The sequence below is a fragment of the Podarcis gaigeae genome (genome assembly GCF_964106915.1).
Source record: "Podarcis gaigeae genome assembly, chromosome: 3".
NCBI lineage: Eukaryota > Metazoa > Chordata > Lepidosauria > Squamata > Lacertidae > Podarcis > Podarcis gaigeae.
In genome coordinates, this window is record NC_139680.1 from 38,050,803 (window position 1) to 38,072,199 (window position 21,397).

The following is a 21,397-nucleotide window of genomic DNA, read 5'->3' on the forward strand; positions in this document are numbered from 1 at the left end:
ACTCCAGGTGGAAGTGGATCCGCAACCAGATTGGCCTACAGGTGAATCCCGGAATTAGCCAATCACGTGGGGCCCATTGTGTAAATAATGTATATAAAGCAGACATTTCAGGGGAACTCCCACTCCTCACTACTATGAGCTGAATAAAGAGCATTGAAATCCACACTTGACTCTGAGTATCTTTCACACAGGATCTGCACAATATGTGCCCATGATAGTTATACAGTTGAGTTTCACACAGCAGTATTGACAACAGGGAAAGCTCTACTGTTATTTAAAGAGTAAAAACAAATTGCAGCTTAAGAGAGGAGTTCCCTCCCCAAGGGGTTCTGCAAATAAAAGGGTTGGTGACGTAAGTTCCCCGCAATGAAAAAGTCAAGTCATTGTTTCTCCTCTGAAAGAAGATTCTTAAAAAAATATTATGCTAGACTGCCTCTAAAATAGGGTCTCCAGTATCATGTATTTCTGAATTTGTTGTCATTCTTAAAAGCTACAGTGATGAGCATGGTTTAACGGTTAAAATACCTTCCAAATGAACTTCATTGAATGGTCTTGTATACAATTTTTATGGTATTTTCTTAAAACATAATTGAGGGTTTTCCTGGTCTTTTTAACTTCTCTGGTGTCTCTCATTTGAGAATATATTTCAACTAATCTACTTGTTTAGACATCCGGATTAATTCTAAACTAAATCTCTGTTATCTCAGGGTTCATATGCAGTTGCTTCAAGGGAGTCCGATTCTGCTATTTAACAAATTGGCATGCTGCATGTGCAAGTGTGGATTCTTAGATCTAGTTGCTGAAGTGTGGGAGGCATTTGCAAGCAAAAATCAGCCACCAGGAGGGGAGTTAACCCTTTCTATGCCCACTCATTCACCCCAACAATACCCCCAGGCCACTGGGCAGGCTTACATCCAGTTTCTGAGAAAAGGGGAAATATCAAAAACAACTTGAAGCATTTGAAGCTGGTCTATGATTAAAGCAATGGAGGCAGCTCCAGCAGTCTCATTCTACCCTTAGCCAGCCTGCCTGCCTTCTTATTTACAAGCAGTCCGTGGGATGGTACTGCCTGTCAGCTTCCTCCTTAGGTTCAGTGTTGCCTTTGTAGAACTCAACAGGGATGAGGAGGAAGACAAAATGGGAATTGGTTGGCTCTGGCCTCCCTTGCTATTAGTCTCCCTGCCTTCCCAATCCTACCAGTCCCAGGGGACACCAATTTGTTCCAGAGGTCCATACTTAACTACTAATTTGAGGAATGAGGTGGTTTTTTGTGAGCAAGCCCCATTCAAATCACTACGTATGGACCAGGAAAATTTCATATTTTGGTTACTCTTTTACCATTTTGCCATTGTGAATATTGCCCAGTTAATGTTAAAATTATCGACATCTGTGCCATCCACTTTTTTTCTCACAGTGAATTATATTTGTTTCTTTTCAGATCACATTGACAACAATTGGCTATGGAGATAAAACCCCCCTCACCTGGCTAGGAAGGCTACTTTCTGCAGGGTTTGCACTGCTTGGCATTTCTTTCTTTGCATTGCCTGCTGTGAGTATCTTTACAACTGTTTGCAAAACTTCAAACTCTTTAAGCTGGCATACATGGGAAACAACACTGGGACAGTTATTTGTATGGCACTGCAACTTCTGCAATCTACAATGCGGAAAATTGAAGCTGCTTTAAAAGCTCATTTATTGTCCTGTGATAACTGTAAAATCTATCTGATAAGTCCCAGAATTTATTTTGGTAATATTGTACCCATATATCGTTCCATAAGCAGTAGGCAGCTTTTTATGTGAGGCATGTTAGTAAGGCTTATTGGGAATGGGACATTCAGCCCCCACTATCCATAAATGACAAGATTTAGTCCACCCTAATTCCCCATCTATCCACATGGTTGATGTGGGCAGGATCTGAAGTGGCTAAAGAAACTGCTTCCTGCCATCAATACAGATATCCCCAGTGGAAAATATATCTGCCTCGTCCAAAAACACACGTCATTGTGTGGTTATGTGATCTGCAGTGAAGATCTAGTAATTAATATATCACTGTGATTTTCATGCAGATCCAGTCAGGGCTTTTTTTTTTTTTTTTTTGGCAAATGTAATGATATTATCCTTGTAATGTTTTTTGGATTGTCAAAAAGCATCCAGAAGAAATTTTACTCATCTTGCAGGAGGTTAGGGAACACAATGTTCTATCCTCTTGAGGTTCTTAGTATAATTATGAATATTCTCAACCTATTTCAGCTGAGATGCAAAAAAATAATAATGGTGATATAATTAACCAAATTGTTTCCATGCCTTGCAGGCATGCTGTGCTATATTAATAATTAAAGTGAAGCATTTACCTTAGAGTTTATAAGTCAGAAATGTTATTTCTGATCCAGCTGCTAACTACTGGTCTTGAAGGAAGGAAACTGTATAATCTGTGCTGAAATTCTTGTGAACCTAGATAAGCTTGCCTGCCTGCTGACACTGACACCTAGCTGTGAGTTTTAGTAACATGTATTGGAATATTTTCCATTTTTCCTTTAAATGATCATTGTATACAGTACTTCTAAAAAGTTTGCTTCTATAAATAAATAATCCGAACACCCCTGGGGCCACAATACTAGTCTTTTATTCAGAAGTATAGGGTGATATGTACTGAATAAGGTGATATAGCACAGTGGTTAAAAAAATGTGCTATGACCTAGAGGTCCCTGGTTTAACTATTAAATCACCCTATGCTCACTTAGGTTAACTTTAGGCAAGTCACTATTTTTCAGTCTCAACCTTTCAAATGGAATGTGAGAAAAATACTACTACATTATATGGCATAATTGTGATGCTTCTTTAAGACATATGTTTGGTGGAAGTAAACAAAAGTGCTGCTGAATTTGCAGGTTTCCTGTCTTCACACTTAAGTCCAGTTTAAAGGAATCCCAGTTGAGTTCTTTCAGTAATTTCACTGATATTTAGGGCTAAATCATACGTTGTGTTGAAGCTCCCAATATGGTTTTCATTTGTAAAAACATAGCATTCCATGCATTTGTATTGGGGCTGCAGCATGGGGCAGGTTTTCTCCTCCCTTCCTCCTGCACTACGACCCCAGTACAGATTGCCCACTCAAGCTGCTATTAAGTGCGGGAGGGGGGGGGTAGACTACATGTTTACTCAGCTATTTCACATTTTTAAACTAACCCCTGGTTTTCTACAAAGGGGCACTGGAGCTGAGTGATTTACAGGTAAAAGCTCACAGATGAGAGGAGCGTGCTTAACCCTTCCCCCTGTCATTTGCACCTTGCAATTTCCATTTGCCATTACCCTTTCTACATTGTTCGATACACATGTTGGAAAATGGCTGGAATACGTATGGGGGTGGGGGGTGTACATATTGGGGCGGGGGATGTAGGAGAAAAGGAGTAGGCAAAAAAAGGTTAATCACTCTCCTCTCACCTGTCATTTTTTCCTGGCAAATCATCCCTTCTTTACAATGGAAAACTTGTGAAAACACAAGTTGGCAACATAGCATGCACTTCTGGGCATAGAGCCAAACTGAACAGTGAGGTGTAAATGGTAAACATGGTGATGGTAGATTCTTTCTAAATTGCTTTAAAACTGGACTGGGACAATTCAAAACACAGGCTGCGGACAGGAGAGGGTTAGTAAAACCTCTTCTGCCTGCACTTTCCCCAAAAAACTGCCTGTCCTCATTTTGCTCCTGGCTGGGCACCAAGACTTTTGACTGAAGTCCCTTTTGAGATAGAAAAACCTGAAGAAACGTTGTTCAGGGGAAATGTATGAGCAAGGGAAAGCTTCAACAGCTTTCCTTCCACCAACCACTACTGTGCTTTAAATTGCTCTGCTCCCTATATTGTACAGAATGGGCACAACCCTGTATTGTCTGGCCACTAAACACACTTGATTTGCTCCAGATTGTGTCCAATGTGTTATTTCAAGTATCAAAAGAGTGGAGGAGCCATGCTTACTATGGCAGGTGCTACTTGTATGTGTAACACTTCTAGATGATTTTAAAGATTGTATGCTCTTAACCCCTTACCAAAACAACTATCCTGACCATGAATATTTGTCATACTGTACTGCACTCCAGGGCATTCTTGGGTCAGGATTTGCATTAAAAGTACAGGAACAGCATCGTCAGAAACATTTTGAAAAAAGAAGGAATCCCGCTGCCAGTTTAATTCAAGTAAGTGCCAAATGAATCAGATTTTTTGAAAAGTTTTTGTTCAGGGATATTACAATCCGTATCATGCAAAGTTGTAAAAGAAATGCAAACATTATCCAGATTATTTGCCATGGTGCAGCATGTTGCAGTAAATATCTTCCTCCCATCTAGCTAGGGACCATGCTCATATGGAACTGGACCTCTGCACACACAATCCAAACTGGATGGGAAATCATGCACAAAAACTGATTCATCAAGTTGCTGGGATGCTTCACATGTATTTCTTTTTAAAACCTGAAATCAAGCCAATCTGCTGCTCAGGGGTAGGGGCTAGATTCTGTCCCTCATGTTCCTGCCTTCCTACTAAATGGCTGATTGGCACTATTTCATATTTTTTTTAAAGAGGGCTACATGCACACAACTAGTATGTTCTCTGTTAAACTAAATTCTTGGCTACAATCCACCACTTACTGCTGAATTCATAACAATAATTCCTGTTGATGTCAATAGATGCTGTTTGTGCTTGACATGTCTCATGTTCAGTGCTTGGATAACACACTGTATGTAGTGTTTTCAAGAAGTAATCACTCTGGAAGACCTAGAAAGATACAAATTGTGTGATATTTTGCATGACACAGTTTACAATATAGTTTTCTATAAAAACCCAGAACTGATAAATAAATGTCAGATTAAATTATGGCACAGCACCATCGCCCACATTCAATTAATTATTAGTAGTGGGTCTCTGACACTGTGCCAGGGGGTAAATACATTCAGTTTGAAGGAAGAGACCTCTGTCCAAACAATTCACTACAACAGTTTGAATGATTGATCACAATAGCTGTTGGCCTAAAATTATGGGCACCTTCCCAGTGGTGGCATTGATGTGTAGAAGGAATCAAACAAAGTAAATCGAAATGTTAGCATATTTGATGTTTTAAACAGCTGCTTCATTTAATTACATTTCCTTTTAGTGCAATAGATTTCACTTCGTTGCTGTTTTGAATACTGCACATTGTGTTGCTTGGCTTTTTTCACACCCAGTTAAATCGAGGTTTATATCCAAAGTGATTGTTTAGTATGCTGCCTGAGCTATTATTTATTTATCTAAGAGTCCAGAATCAATTCTCCATTATTATTTGTGTGTGTGTGTGTGCATGCACACACATTATTCCTTTGAAAACCAAATTTAATCTCCTCTGAAAGACTTTGGCAGAACTGATTCCTGAATTATGCTGGATCATGCCCACAGAGTACAACTGCCAAATGTCTCTTTGGGGATCAGTCAGTCATTTCCTCAGCCTGTCATTTATGCTTGCCTTGGAAGTTGAGGTCTGAGCAATCACAGAGCATTCCCACTCCCAAAACAGAATGATAGCTGGGAGGAAAGGGAACCTATCAAAACTGTCATGCCGACATGACCACTGGACAAGTTCCAGGCTGTGCAAGCATGGGAGCCTCCTTTATACATGGTTTGTAACAACATGGGAGGGATGCATATTGCTGTCAAAACTTCAACAGGGTTAATTTTAAAATATGTGTGTGTTTTCATATTGGAAGAAGGGAAGAGATAGGAATTCACTTTCTATATTTGCTGAATTGCAGCTATATACTGTTATGAGCCAGCAACTGTCAATTAAGAGCCTGCATGAATATGGACTTTACAAACTGCAGATTCATCCCCCCACTTGAGAATAGCAGCCCAAGCAGTGACGGTGAGCCGCCATCTCACTTTATGCCAGGGTTAACTAGTAGTGTCAATTTAGCCCAGGATTCACACCTGATGAACTCAAGACAGAGTAGTTGCAGACAGCCTCCTCTGCCTGAAGTCTCTACTCCCCAAGGACCAGTGCAGAAATACCACAAAGGGCTTTTAATGGTATCAGACACGGCCTAAAGATAAGAAGACACCACCACCCCCATCCCACATAGAGAAACTTACCAGACTGGCAGCTGAATCTTAAACCAACACTGTCAATGGGACAGCGTCTAACACACCTGAGGGGAACAGGCAAAGTAGGGGGACCAGGGCATATAGAGTTCTGCCCTTCAACACTTCACCACCATATCACTCACTACTCTTGCCTGGGGCCTTGGTGCTACCCAGTCAAACAAATGCTGCAATGCAGTAGCACTGTCTTGCATCCCATGAGCAGAGCAACACATGGCATATATGTGATGCCTGCTGGAGTGCGTAGCCTGGGCTGCCAGCTCGTACATTGGGAGAGGGCAACTAAATGAAAGAGCCAGGCCAACCAAAAAGCAAGGATTGTTCTGCTAATGCACCAGGTCCTAAGGATAGGAGCAGCAGAGGGGTGAAGAGGGACTGCCAGACATAGCCTCATTCTGCCTCATGGTACTGGAAGACCTGGCCATATTGACTGGGGCTCAACTTTGTCTTAGAATTGCATAAGGCATCCAATGATGAAGGATGTTATTTTTTGCACAGGATCTAAATCTCTTGATTTGTACTAAAATGAAAAGTAGTAAGAATGTGAAATTTGAAAAATTGGGACTAGAAGCCACTATCCTAGAAATATAGCCTGTTCATACGATTTATTATTAGCTTTATGATATGCTTAGTAGTGTACAGACATAGTGTCATGGTTGAAAGTGTGAGCAGGAAGCTTCCTAGTTCAAAATCTTACCTCAGCCATGAATTTACAACATGGCCTCAGTACTATTGAGAATAATGTATGCAAAATACCATATAAAGTTTATCATCACTCATCACATTAAAAGCTGTGTTCTCCAATATAATTGTATTTGATATTAATCTTATTGATTGTAATATTTTCAAATGCTGATTACCAGGATAAACAACTAACAGTTGTTGCTAAATACTTCCATGTTTACAAGAATACAACTTGATATTGACTATAATGCACTGTTAAAATAATTTGAGATAAATGTCAAATGCACACACACACATAGTGCAGCAAAATAGTTTCTTAAAGTTGTGGTTGATAAGTCCTTTTATTTTATTGAGCAACCCAAGCTACTGTAGGATTGGGAGACCTTCTGTAACATCATGGGAGGTGGGTTGGGGGCTGCAAGGGAATGGAGGGAAATCAAGTCAAAACTGCCCCCACCCATTCCCTTCCTTCAGCAGGAAACCTTTGCTGGATTCCAGTTTCTCCACAAATGAAGGGAGCCCTTCCATTGAAATTGTGACTTTCTTGTGTACAGTTTTCTTGTGAATTTTAATACCTAACCAAATCTTCACTGCACTCTGCAAGCATAACCATACGGAACTAATTATTTAAGCCAAAGTAACAGGTATTGGTTCCAGCTTGAACAAAATGCAGATTTTCCATAGCAATAACAATGCTTTCATTTCATATATTGTTGGCTCCTTTGTGCTTTCTGTTGTTTCCTTTTCACAAGGCTGCTTGGCGGTTTTATGCTACTGATTGCAGACGAACAAACCTGACAGCCACTTGGCGATATTATGAAAGTATTCTTCCACCCCTTAGGCATGTATCAGTGCTACAAATGACACAAAAAAGCCATGACTGGTATTGGTATACTAATATGCTTTTCTTTTCTTTTTTGTTTCATCCCCTGCTCCCCCTTGCCTTTATTTCCCTTTCTTCATCATATATCCTGCATGTAGTGTGTATGGCGTAGTTATGCAGCTGATGAGAAATCCGTTTCCATTGCTACCTGGAAGCCTCATTTGAAGGCCTTGCATACCTGCAGCCCAACAAAGTAGGTAAACATTTGGCAGTTGGTGCTGTACTTGATGTCTGTTTTGAGCTTATAAAAATCAGTGTGTGATTTTGTCTTGTTTTTTTCTCTCCCCCCCCCCCTTTAATACCATTCATTAGAGAACTTAGGTAGCAAACTGGGACAATTACACATCCTCCAAACATAATGACAAATCAGATTCCCATTTTCTTTTGTTTCTGAGCCATTATTACAACAAAGCAATAGAATATTTTTTCCGCCACCAGGTCCTCAAAACCCTGCTGGAAGTTAATCTTCTAATAGCATCTAGGCAAAATATTACCTGTATTGGACTCAGTTAATGCCAATTCATCCTACTTCACATGGTTGGTAATATATTATTCCAATCTCTAGGGCACCACACTGGCTACCCATGCATTATTTATTGTCGATTTCTAGCAGCTTAGACCTGCTGACTTCCATTGGTTTCTCTCAATCTAATTGTGCTTAGAGTTAGAAGAAAAAGCAGGCGTAAAAACAGCATATAGGTCAAAGGGCCACACTAATTTATACCAGCAGAGGTTTTGTCTTGTTACTATTCAGATTAGGAAAAGACTGAATGAAACCCAACCAACTGGTTAATTCACCACAAACAATTTGCTGCTTCTTTCAGTTTGCAGTACTGTGCTTTTTGCATAAAGCTGCTGTGTTTTTCTTTTTCTTTGTAATAAACAGAAGCTTAAATGTCACCATGTTATCCTTACTGTCAATTACATTCCACATGTTTCCTCTTCCTGTGAGAAACCTGTGTAGGAGGGTGTTAGTAATAAAACTGATACGGCTGTTCTTCATTCCCATTAGATGGGTCATACTGATATGAATCCTGGGAAACATCTATTTTCAGTGGGAGAGAAATGCGTAGCTTTCTACTTCTATGTGTAATGGAAATACAGATAACAATATCATTTCGTCATATATGTTCCTTGTTAGATAATCATAGTTAACAAAGAAATAGTCCCTATTCATTTGAGGGCAGAATTTGGTTGAGAGAAACATGCCTATTGCAGAAATTCCATATTAAAGAATAATCAAAATACAGTGGTACCTCTGGTTGCGAACGGGATCTGTTCCGGAGGCCTGTTTGCAACCTGAAAAGAACGCAGCCCGTGTCTGCGCGGGTCGCGATTTGCCACTTCTGCGCATGCACATGACATCATTTTGCGCATCTGTGCGAGCGGCAAAACCCAGAAGTAACCCGTTCCTGTACTTCCGGGTCGCTGCAGTACGCAACCTGAAGCAAACGTAACATGAGGTATGACTATACTGCTTTTTAATTACAAACACACACACAACAATATCAATTGGGCATCCTTCTAGGAATTATGACAACAAAATCATATATTATCTACATTAGAAAGTGTTTTCCAGAAGAAAGTTCTAGAAGTTTGGAATGGATTTTAGCATGTTTTCATATGGCACAGCAATTCTTGTTATTTCTTTTGCTTTAAAAACTGTCACCAAACCATTTTGAGCTGTAAGAATAAGTGAAGATGGAAAACAAATAGATTCTGAACAAGAATTCTATACACTCCTAAATTCCTTACTCTCTCCTCTAGAGCTGAGACTTTGGTGTGTACTACCTTTCTTACAGAAGGGAACTGAAAGTTATGTGGAGTTCTCAAGACCCATTTGTTGTGGCTAAACTATAATTGTTACTGCTATTTTGCCTAACAACAATAAAATATGGGGAAGACATACAACTGTTTAAAAAGACAAAGGGTGGCAGAGAGAGATTATGTTTCCGTCTAGTTTGTCTTCTCTTCCATTTTCCCCACTTGGATGGGCACAGAAAGCTGATTTGTAAATTTCATCTAATTGGCAGGCACAAAGCTCATGATTGCTTCACTGGAACTCCTAAAAGCTTCAAAATAAAAATATTTTGTTCTCAGTTGCCAGAAATGTTGGTTTTAATTGTGTTTTAGACAATCACTGTTTAGACTTAAGAGTTATCTAAGTTATGTAAACAGTTAAGTCATAGTCTGACTAAATATATTACAGTACACTTCTGGCCAAGGAAAAATATTATCTGACATCAGTCCTCTGTGTGAAATCTCAGGTCCCAATTATTAAGTCAAATGTGCTCCATTAAAACAGATATCTGCATCTAATAATAAGCCTACAGTTTTCTGTTATCTGTATATCAGCACCTGCATTTTGGGTAAATAAGTGCTTTGCCAACTCATTCAATAATGGTATGTACTAAGTGCATTTAGTATGCCTTGAGGTGCCGTTCAAATATTTTTTCTGTTGTCACGGTAGTTATATTAGTCCCTGCTTGAATGTTTTGTGTTTGCTTTATAAAATGTTATTATTAAATATATTAATTTGATTAACACAGCCATCTGTGATATAGCGTTTATCTAATAATGTTTGTAACCACATCATAATCAGTACTGCCAGCATAACAAATTTCTTTCTTCCCCAAACTTTCTCTCTTCCGTTATTGACACCTGAAGGAAAGAACAAGGGGAAGCATCTAGCAGGTTTGTGGTGTTTCTATGCATATAGTTTTAAAAATAAAAAACGTTGTTTGAGAATGGGTGCAGATCTCTGTGAATGCGGGGTCCAAATATATTGGCACAGTATTGACTAAAAAAGCTCATGCTCAGATCCAGTAATGGGAAGGATTTAAGTACAGAATTCTAATTTTTCTAGACAAAATAATATTGTGAGAACGGAATACTGCTCAGTATTATCCACAGATGCCTAGCAACATTTGCATATTTAATAATGGATTCTGCAGGAGTATGAACCTAGCACTATACTTCAATGGATAACAGAATGATTGATCAAGACTTGAAAGACATTTGTCTCTTACTATCCAGGATAATGAATTAGGGCTAGATGAATCATCCCTTGTGACAAATGAAAACACCTCTTAGAAACTTCAGTAATTAAGTGGTTTATAAATAACTGAAATACCTAAACAAACAAGCAAACAGTCTGAAGAAGGAGGGTGATGTCTTGTATATGATGGTTTTCCCCAGTACAACTTTTTAAATTGACACTTCTGTATATAAATTTAGTTACTTAATTTAATTTAGTTACTTAATTTAAATCACCAACTGACATAACTTTTAACTAAATAGTGTAGTTGTGATCGATTGAAAATACTACGTAAATGACTAAAACCTGAATGGTGGATGAATATTTTCACACACTTTGAATTATGTCATTGTCATAACCCCCAGATCCATACCTTCTGCATATTCACTCCTATTGCTGTCTAAACTCACAGAAGCAAACATCATTTGACAATCCTAACAACCACACAATCTGACTGCCTAGAGAGAGTAGGACCATGCTGGGTAGGCTGCTGTCATTTCAAATTTCCCTGCAGGTGAACATGCCACTAGTCTATATTATAAGAAAATAGTCATCTGGTTTTGAGGATGAAAAGGGAATTTTGAAGGATCCCATTATATGAAGCAGGATAAACACTGCCAGGCATTTATGCACTGGCAGGATTTCTGATGTAAGTAAGGTCCACATAATAAAAATCGAAGCCCAAGGTCCATCTAGTCCAGTATCCTATTTTCAACAATGACTGGACAAGTATCTCTGGAAGATCACAATCACAGCATGAAGGTATTCCTTTTGCTCCTTACATGTGGTAATCAAAAGTATGTTGCCTCTGAACATGGTTCCATTTAACTATCGTGCTTAATAGGCAGAGATGTACCTATTTTTATACATAAATTTATATGATTTTTTAAAAGCATCTAAGGCAATTCATAAAGCACAATGGAATCTCTTTCACTGTGATTCAATTCCACACTGGTCTAGTAATGTTTGTATGTCAGAAATACATATGCAAGGTGAATGGCCCTCCTCACATGGACCTCATCCACCTTGAGATCCCAAGATCTCTATTCCAAGACATAAGAGACAAGTTAGAACCTCTTTGTTTTACTTTTGGGCTTGCACTTTTCCTCTTTTTTCAACATGGCCAATGATTGGGATAATGGGAATTGTAGTCACAACAACATCTTGAGGGCCATAGGGTCTCCACCCCTCCTCTATTTCTTAAAGCAATTTTAGTCATCTACGGCTCTTAATGTACTGGTAAGGTATACTGCAAATACAAGATCAAAGTTGCCTTGGATACATTACTCCAAATGCGAAATGCATTACTTAAAAAGGAGGCTATGGACCATCAAAGGGAAACTGCATATGCAGTCAGAGCTTTCCCACTGCTGATTAGAGAAAGCAAATGTTCTCCTTTTGCGTAGGAGTTGGTTGTTCCATCACCAGCAACAGGAATCCTGTTATACTCTGAATCCCAGTCAGAAATTTCAAGATTGGGTGAGAGCCACTTCTCCTAACAGCTGCCAGAACCAATTTCATATTGTTCTCTTTCACATATTGTTCTCCTCCTAGTGGTGCAGCAATAAAACCGCTAGCACATTTGCAAAGTTTAGCAGGGTTCAGTATGGTTTCAAGTTGGATGAGGGAACACTTGTTGAGATTCCTGCATTGCAAGCAGATGGATTTAGTTGATCCTTGGGGTCACTTCCAAATGTACAATTCCATGATTCTATGTATATAATTAGCCTGACTGCTAATGCACATTTAATCCATTGCCTAGAAGTAAGTAAAACTGATATATAAACAAAACTTGGTCAGCACTGTTGCTACACTCAAGTTACTACCATAACTATTAAAAACTAAAACAGTGTTTTAAGATATTCCAAAAGGCCTGTGAAATTTACTCACAAACCTCCCACTAACTTTCATGGAGTTAATATTTAAGATATTTCAAGATCTTGAAGCATCTTTGCCAGGCTTCCTCAACCTCGTCCCTCCAGACTTTTTTTGGCCTACAACTCCCATGATCCCTAGCTAGCAGGACCAGTGGTCAGGGATGATGGGAATTGTAGTCTGAAAGCACCTGGAAGGCTGGGGTTGAGGAAGCCTGATCTTTATATGATTTGTTGATCTGGGGCTAGTCATAGCAAACTTAATTTTCTTCATCACATTCATATAAACATATACACTTGAAAAATAAGAAATAGAGATAAGAGACATTCATAAGAAAATAAGGTTTAATAAAAGGCATCACTGTTCTTAGTTTGTATTAGCTATCATACTTTAGGTACAGGGGTAGATAACCTTTTTGCTGTTGAAGACTGCAGTCCCTCAGGGGTAAGGAACTGCATACCACAAGCCATGGGTAAGGCCAGAGTTGGTTAAGTGAGGCTCCCACCCTTTCCTTTCCTGTCACCCATTTTACCCCCATTTCCTCCCTTCTTGCCACCTGCATGAAATTAGGCCAAGAGACACAGAGGTGGCCCACGTCTGCTTTAAGACCAATGTAACAACCATATATCTACTGTAAATATGACTTCAGCATTTTAAAAACAACACACTCTTCAATTGGCATCCTAGGCTGAGTATTATTTATTTTCTGTATTGCATATTTCAATATACAATATACAATTTCTCATTTAACTGACAACATACCCATGTTAAAGGCTCAGGAATTGTTGCTCACCCAAAGCCACAAAGTAAGCATAATGGGACTTAAGCTCCCAAGCCAGTGATCCACAGAGGGTGGGGGCTAGCTATGCCTTCTTGTGATGAATCAGTAGCCCATAGTTCCTAGTAGCTCTTAAAGTGTGGCCTACATGTATCAGCCTACATCACTTATAATCTGATACTTTGCATTAACTGATAGTATAATTGCAACATAGTAAAGGTAAAGGTACCCCTGCCCGTACGGGCCAGTCTTGCCAGACTCTAGGGTTGTGCGCTCATCTCACTCTATAGGCCGAAGACACTTCCGGGTCACGTGGCCAGCGTGACAAGCTGCATCTGGCAATTGCAACATACTGTGGTGCATTTTCAGCTATTGAAAGTTAAATTCCCATTTCAAATTTTCTTCATGGCAGCTGCTCTGTTTAGCAATTATTATATGGGTTGAGCAGCTGCTAAATATTCCTGATTTAGAGTGTAGAAGCAGCTCATTTAGTGGGGATATTCTTATGGTAAGCATAAGTGACTTGCTCTGTGGTACTTAATGGTGCCAGTGTCACTTGAGTAGCCATGTCTTAAGATGCTGTTCTCAGCCACTGTACAGGAATATCTAGGCCCAAGGATAAGGTACCATTTTTAACCGAAGGGCCATGTTTGCTCATAGACAACCTTCTGCCAGTGGTGTTTGGGACAAGAAAAAAAGTAAGTGGAGTAATGTATGTGTCTCTTCTTACCTTTGTAGGATACATTCCAGCCACACAAAATTCAGAGGCATTACCTCAGTTCAAGGACACATTCCAGGCAGGCAAAAACACTCAAAGGGAGACATGAAGCAGGGCAGATGAGGTGTGGCTTAGGGAGAGCAGGTATGGTCTAGCTATGGGATGTGTCCTGAGAAGAGTCCTGAGAGCCAGACGGGGGGACCTGCAGGCCCACATTCAGCTTCTATGCCTCTGGTTCCTTACCTATGATGTAGAGTTTAGTCTTTTAATAAACAAATCAGCATTAAGATTAACAGGCAAAAAATAATAATATTAAATAAGTAACAAGGCAGTAATATTGATATTATGGGCTGTATCCAATGGTTTCCCGTGCAGCCCCCCTAAATCTGCTTTAGGGGATTGAGGGCCTCTCCAGAGCAGATTTGGGAGTGGTGCAGCGGGGAGGGGAAACAGCTGAAAATGGCTTCCTTCCTGTTCTGCTGACAGAAGCTTTATCATCAAGCAACACCAATGGATACAACCTTAGTAATGTTAACCCTTAACTGATGTGTTTTAAATTCTATTTTTAAATAAACAATATTTTAGATTTTCTCTGTTTTGCTAGGTGTTGCATATTTATGACTGTGACTATCAAATAGGTTTCCCTTTTAATGGAAAAACTGCACAAACTATTGAGCATAACATACATTGTCAGCTGCACTTCAGTTTACTTTTTTTGGAAATTGAGGTGAAGGACAATATATTTTGTACTGACCATGAGTAAACCACAATTTCTACACATTCCAGTTAAAATGTGTTGTTCACAAGAAGCTTTGCTTAAAGGATAGCTTGACATATAACCTACATAAGATTGCTGAAAGCTTAAATAGGTTATCAATTACTGAGGGCTGTCAACAGAGAAATGAATTTTACTCCATTAGGAAGATGGGCTTTTACTATTCTGTTCTATTGTAGTAATATATTCTGATCCTGAACCTGTCTTTGGATATACATTGCAGGAGTTTTGTCTTAGATGAATGTTCAGGACTTTTGACTGTCATTTCCGGATACATTTCGTTATAATCACAATTCTGACTTCTGTTTGACACAGCAATCTTACATTTTACAATTGGCTTGTAAATTTTAAGAAACAAAAATGGTAGTGGTCTGACTTGCCTTACACGGAAAACCTAACCCCTTTCCTCACATGGAATGCTTAGTAATATGATCCTCTATTTCCCCTCACTCCTAGTAAGCTTTATAGTAATAAACAGAAGCTCTTCAGGATGTACACCTCTCGGAAACATAGGTATCCAGCATCCTGTCTATTCACATGATATTTGGGAATGCCAACTAACATCAGGTGCATGAAGAGTTTATTTCCCCTTCTTAATGCTTTACAGTTTTTACTCTTCAAAGGGTTCTTCATTATTTGGCTGGGTCGCCCACTACAATTGCTTGTAATTTTCCTTGTTGCTTGCTGCCTGCAATTATATACCAAAATAGTCACGCACAAAGAAATTGCCTCTTATGATTTGTGTAGCAATAATCTAAATACTCCACACAATGGGACAAGTGCGATGTTGCAGTGCCTTAGTTTAAGACTATTTGTGCTCTTCCATCTGATATGCTTGAGCTAAGAAATAGCTATGAATGATTCTAATAACTAAGTTTTCCTGAGTCCAATATGATTTTTGCAATAGTCGTGTTTGATGTTTCCACATTGTTTGGTTGTAAAGTTAGGCAGCTATAATCACAGACCACTTGCAAAGCAATTACAGTAGTAGATGTTTTGCACTTCTGAAGAGTCATTGTGGCCTAGCTTGTGGGGACTGTGCTAGGTGAAGTGCAGTCTACAGTGTGCAGAACTGCATGTTCAAACAGTTGTTTACTCCAACTGGAATCGCTTGACCTCTTTGCCATTTAACCAAAAATAGTAATTACTATTTTTGGATTTCGAGGGGGAAATCCCGTTCCCTGCTAAATGGGGGGGGGGGGGGAGAGTACATCAGGTTTCCAAGATGTAATAGCAAATCAAAATGATTCTTAATTTTTTAAAAAATCAATAAAGTAAGAATTCATTGTTGGCATGTGTCTGTCTCGGGAGATAATGGAAGAGTGCTTTCGGGGGTAAAGTCAAACTGTTGGAGAGTTCTAGCGCCTGCTGTGGCTGTAGAGAATGATAACAGGAGAGACATGTTTTATTGCCAGTGGGGCAGAAGAATGCACCTGGTTTTGCACATGCAAATTGCTTATAGCAGTTATAAATCTATGAGAAGGCAATGACTGGGAACAAAATTTGATCAATGCCATTCTTCTGTAGAACTTGGAAATGCACTTTGTGCATGATAACTGCTTTATGGATTTGGTCCTAAGGCCTAATTCATACACTGAATGAGTGGCAGAGCAGGTGCTTTAAAACGTATCATTGTGGATACTGCTCCACATGCACAGTGAACCATTTATGTAAATAAAACCCTATGTAGTTCTAAGAGGTTTTCATCACACCATTGCATTTGTGGTTTCCGATTATGTGTTTAAAAGTTGGAGGAACAACAGAACAACTTCCACATAGCTGCATTTTCAGTGTGTGAATCAGGTCTAAGCCTACTTACATCTTCTATCCCACAATTGTTGACGATAATTCAGCAAAATTATTGTTATTAGTAGTAGTACTAGTAGTTTTTTAATTCACCCACCCTTCACCCTAAGGTCCCAGGGTGGATTACAGCAACTAACATATAATGTTAAAAACAGTTTACAATCACATACACACACAAAATAAATCTTGGCAGTTTTCCTGTGTAGCTCTGCTATGATACCACAGTGTCCTCTAGTGTTGCCAACAGATATAGGAAAAAGCAGAAAAATACAGAACTCACAAAAACATGGCAGTGTGTAGATACAGGAGTAAAATATAACAAAAGAAAAAAGCAATCAAGGCATTTGGAAGGGAAAAATGAGGCTGCATTTTAATGTTTTAATATTTTAATGTTGTATTTTAATCTTGTTTTTAAGTTGTATTCATTCAACTTGTTTTTATTATTGCTTGTTAGCCGCCCTGAGCCTGGCCTTGGCTGGGGAGGGCTGGGTATAAATAAAATTTATTTATTTATTTATTTATTTATTTATTATTATTATTATTATTATTATTATTATTATTATTATTATTATTATTATTATTATTATTTAAGCTAGATCTAGTGACTTGAAACAATATTCAGAGTAATACCCAGAACTGTCAACTGTCCTACTTTTTTTGTAGGTGATACCCAGTTATGTTGATCTGCCTTCATTGGTTTGTAGTTATAGCTTAGACTTGAGCTCATAAAATCAGCTATGAACCTTAATGAACTTCAAATAATGTTATTTGCAAGCTAGCTATAAGCAGATTCCCTAGATTATGATTATTTTACTCAGTGAGAACAAAACAGAATAATTCTTCAGTTTACTCTTCAACCTTAAAAAATACAAGGGTAACTTTTGCTTTTAGCAGCCATTTAGGAATGTAATCCAAATGAAGGCAAGTATTAAATTATCTACAGAAGTTTTCTCATCTTTATTTCTATTAGGCCTAGGACCATACTAGGTGCTAAGTAAAACTTCTGTATGAGAGACAATTGCTTACATGATGGAACTTTTCTTTCTTGCACACTGCTCTTTTTTATATTTACCATCTGAATTTCCTGGAAGATAGCTTGCAGATAGCCTAGAGGGTTGTTCCACATCTGGAGCTGTATGTAGTTTTACCATCTCTCATTTCGAGGGTGAAAATATTGCTTTATCCTGGCTGTTTCTATTGGCATTCCTATAATGAGTATAAGTTGTGCTCTGGCCTTGCATTCAATGCAGTGGGGCAGGGGGATTTGGAGGTGGGCCTTCATAGCACATCTCCACAATTCCATACGCTAAATCATATGAAGTCTTATATTTATGTGTTTCTGATTGCCATTTCTGTTTGCATAACTCTCTACCACAGTCATAGTTCAGTCTCCAGCTTTCAAGCAATATTTATTATAATTATACCTATCAAGTATATCCTTGGGGCAGTGGGGAGGGGAGAATAAAACAAAGTATATAACCTGAGCTATATGTAGGCAGCAGTGTTGGAAAAAAAGAAACAGAGTATAAATACAAAAAATACAATAGGCTAATGACCCGCAGGATCCCTTCCAACTGTACAATTCTATTATTGTTCCATCAAGACAAACATTTTGGTTTCCCTCACTGAGCATTCCTCCCCCCATGTCCAATTATGGGGGTTCTCCTGACACCCTCAGAGCCAACATGGGGGGGGGGGAAGCTTCATTGAACAAATGGATATCCTTGTGTAGAGTTTCTGCTGATGGAATTCTTTAGTTGAATCTTGCCCAATAGTTAAGGGGAATGACATGTTATAAGAATCAAAGGGAATTAAAAATGCACACTTTTATGGTTAAGCAGGGAGATTAAGACAGTTCTGGAAACAGGTACTCTCTCAGCAACTAAGAATTTTTTAATACAATGTTCTAATATTAAATTCTGGTAATATGATTTTAGTACTCCCTCCATTTGTCCAGCATGTGCTTGATTTGTTGCATATGATCTCCTGCCTGATCTCTGCTTGCACTGCGGATAAGATGTACTAAGTTGCATGTGCAATTTTTATTATTATCTATAAACATCATAAAAATGGTGGCTCATAATTTCATTTTATATTATCATACAGAACATTTCCTTTTTAGATTGGAGCTAGGCATAAGGAACAGTACGTTGTAAAGTTTCTTGGTAATTCTAGATCACACTTCCATTTACAATGTTTTGTATTGTCATGCTGCAGTAAGATGCAAGGACCATGACATAAGTGGAACAGACAGGACCTCAACTTGATTAGCAGCTATAGCAACAGGCAGATAATCTCTGCCACATGTATCTTGATGGCCCCTAAGGATTTGCTTCTACAAGAACTCTGTGTTCTTACTTCAGAAACCAGTAAAATCTGGTCGAGTTCTAGAGATTTTTCCACTTGCAATACAAACATCATATTTCTGTCTAACTCCCTGCCCATTCAAGAAGCAAAGAGCAATGGCAGAGCTAAATCTATGAACCCCAGCACCATTCCACATCTCTTCCAATGTGGAACCTCCATTTGTGTCTTACTGATGTACAGTGACTGGTTACAACCCTAGACACACATACTAGAGAGTGTCCAATTTAATTTAGACATACCTCTGAGTAAAACATTTTAAGGATTGCACTATGCAAACATTACTAGTGTTCAGCTGAGAGTAATGTATATATTTCACATGAAAATGTGAACTAAGATTACTCTGCAACTTCCAATTTCTAAATGCCCTTTTTTTTGCAAGTAAACAAGAGAATCATTCAATAATAAGCAGCCTGCATCTTTGATGTTTTTGTTTAGATGTGAAATCTGAAGCTATAGAGCACCTTTGATCCGCTAACAGTTGACTGATTTTCCAACCCCAGTTCATTAGTGTGCTTTGGGGCTATCAGCTGCAAGAAATTCACCAGTGTATGTCACACTCTTGTGAAATACTCATTTCATTGATAATACTTATTAGATATTTTGTTAATTTTCTTAATGTTTGTTTTTGTCTTGTCCAAATGAGTGTTGTAATACGGAATTTGAAATGTAATGTTTGCTAATAATGTTTGTGGAGTATTAAAGTCTTGTTTTGGGGGGGAAATGCATGTATAACAAAAATAATCTTGCTTGCTGTAAGTCTTAACAAATGGCATGCAAAAAAGCACTTGACAATATTATTCCTAGATTATTAGAAATGCACTGACTTAGGCTATGCTACTTTAAAACATAATTACAACTGTCTAAAGGTTTAAAACTGAAGCTTTGCTATGACATTTGATAAGCTTTTATATTTATTTTACTTTATTTCATTTTTATAATATAGGACGTAAACAATATATTTTTTACTCATTAGATAACACAAAATGATTATAATCCCTAGTATATTGAAAGTGAAATGAAAATAAAATTATACAGAAAATAGGAATTGTACATGCACCCATTGTCCCTTATTTGAGGGGAATATATATATATATATATATATATATATATATATATATATATACACACACACACACACACACACACACACACACACACAGTTCCCTAGCACAAACATTTTAGAGTGAAGGGCTAGCCACGCCAAAACCTAAGAGACACTGCAAAGGGGAGGAAGGCCACAATTCTTCCTCCTCCTGAGATCCCTCCACAAGACTGGAGTATGCACCTGAGGATCTTTGCCTTATTACCCCAATCCAGCAATATGATCGAGGTGGGAGGGTTCATGCACTGGCATGAAATTACAGTGGTGCCTCGCAAGACGAAATTAATCCGTTCCGTGAGGCTCTTCGTATAGCGGTTTTTCCGTCTTGCGAAGCAAGCCCATTGACAGTTTAGCGGATTAGCGCTATTAGCGGTTTAGCAGCTTTTAGCGGCTTATCAGCTTAGCAGATCAGCTGATAAGCGGCTTAACTGCTTAGAAAAAGGGGGGAGGGGGAAAAACCCGCAGGAACTCGCAAGACATTTTCGTCTTGCGAAACAAGCCCATAGGGAAATTCGTTTTGCGAAGCGCCTCCAAAACGGAAAACCCCTTTCGTCTAGCGGGTTTTCCGTCTTGCGAGGCGTTCGTCTTGCGGGGCACCACTGTATCTCTCTTTCCAGAACAGCTTTCCCATTCATTTCAGTGAAGGGAGCTGTTTTACACAGCCATTCCTTTGAAATGAAAGGTGACTCCCCCTCCGCACATAATAGATTCATATAACCATCTGGGTGCACCCTGTTCAGTAGACTGGGACATATATGTACATCTATTCAGCACTGTACAACAATTACAGTGAGTTGGAATGAAGTATGAAGTAAAATAAATTTTCTGCTTTCACAGTCAAAAACTGAGCTTTAAGGAACGGGTACGGATGGCTAGCCCACGTGGACAGAGTATCAAGAACAGGCAAGCTTCAGTTGGTGATAGGAGATCACCAAGTACTGATATTACGGCAGAGGGCAGCCCAACAAAAGTCCAAAAGAGCTGGAGCTTCAATGACCGAACACGCTTCCGACCTTCCCTGCGTTTGAAGAGTTCACAGCCTAAGCCAGTGCCAGATAGTAAGGTTTATTTGTTTTTTTAAAGTACCAAGTGTGTTACTCATTGTAGTTATCATCCATCTTACAACCACAAATTTGATTTTCATCATAATAAAGCCGCACAGACATTTAGGAGGTTCTGTGCTTTGATCCTAATCTTGCTGAAGCCATGCTTCTCCTACTGCTGCTTAATTTAAAGGTACTTTATGTGTC

General features: G+C 38.8%; 2 protein-coding genes across 10 annotated transcripts in view; one reads left to right on the top strand and one right to left on the bottom strand.

Annotated features, from left to right (window-relative positions):
• Positions 1–21,397, top strand: part of KCNQ5 (potassium voltage-gated channel subfamily Q member 5) — a 247,138-nt gene that overhangs the window by 216,991 nt on the left and 8,750 nt on the right. For 4 of the 5 annotated variants that reach the window (XM_083730161.1, XM_083730164.1, XM_083730162.1 and 1 more), the window contains 5 exons: positions 1,439–1,549; positions 4,097–4,192; positions 7,788–7,882; positions 10,357–10,383; positions 20,985–21,205. In XM_083730161.1, coding sequence (XP_083586287.1) covers positions 1,439–1,549; positions 4,097–4,192; positions 7,788–7,882; positions 10,357–10,383; positions 20,985–21,205 — 550 coding nt within the window. Of the gene's footprint in view, positions 1–1,438; positions 1,550–4,096; positions 4,193–7,787; positions 7,883–10,356; positions 10,384–15,328; positions 15,386–20,984; positions 21,206–21,397 lie in introns of all 5 variants that reach the window. The other variant, XM_083730165.1, reaches the window with a different exon arrangement.
• The window catches only part of LOC310840644 (uncharacterized protein), a 40,139-nt gene continuing 21,349 nt past the window's right edge, over positions 2,608–21,397 (bottom strand). For 3 of the 5 annotated variants that reach the window (XR_014561948.1, XR_014561949.1, XR_014561950.1), the window contains 2 exons: positions 14,110–14,340; positions 2,608–4,769 (listed from right to left, as the gene is read on the bottom strand). Coding sequence is in view for 1 of the 5 variants with exons in the window: in XM_083730902.1 (XP_083587028.1) it covers positions 4,745–4,769 (25 nt within the window). In the remaining 4 variants the exon portion in view is untranslated. Of the gene's footprint in view, positions 4,770–9,249; positions 9,373–14,109; positions 14,341–21,397 lie in introns of all 5 variants that reach the window. The other 2 variants (XR_014561951.1, XM_083730902.1) reach the window with 2 other exon arrangements.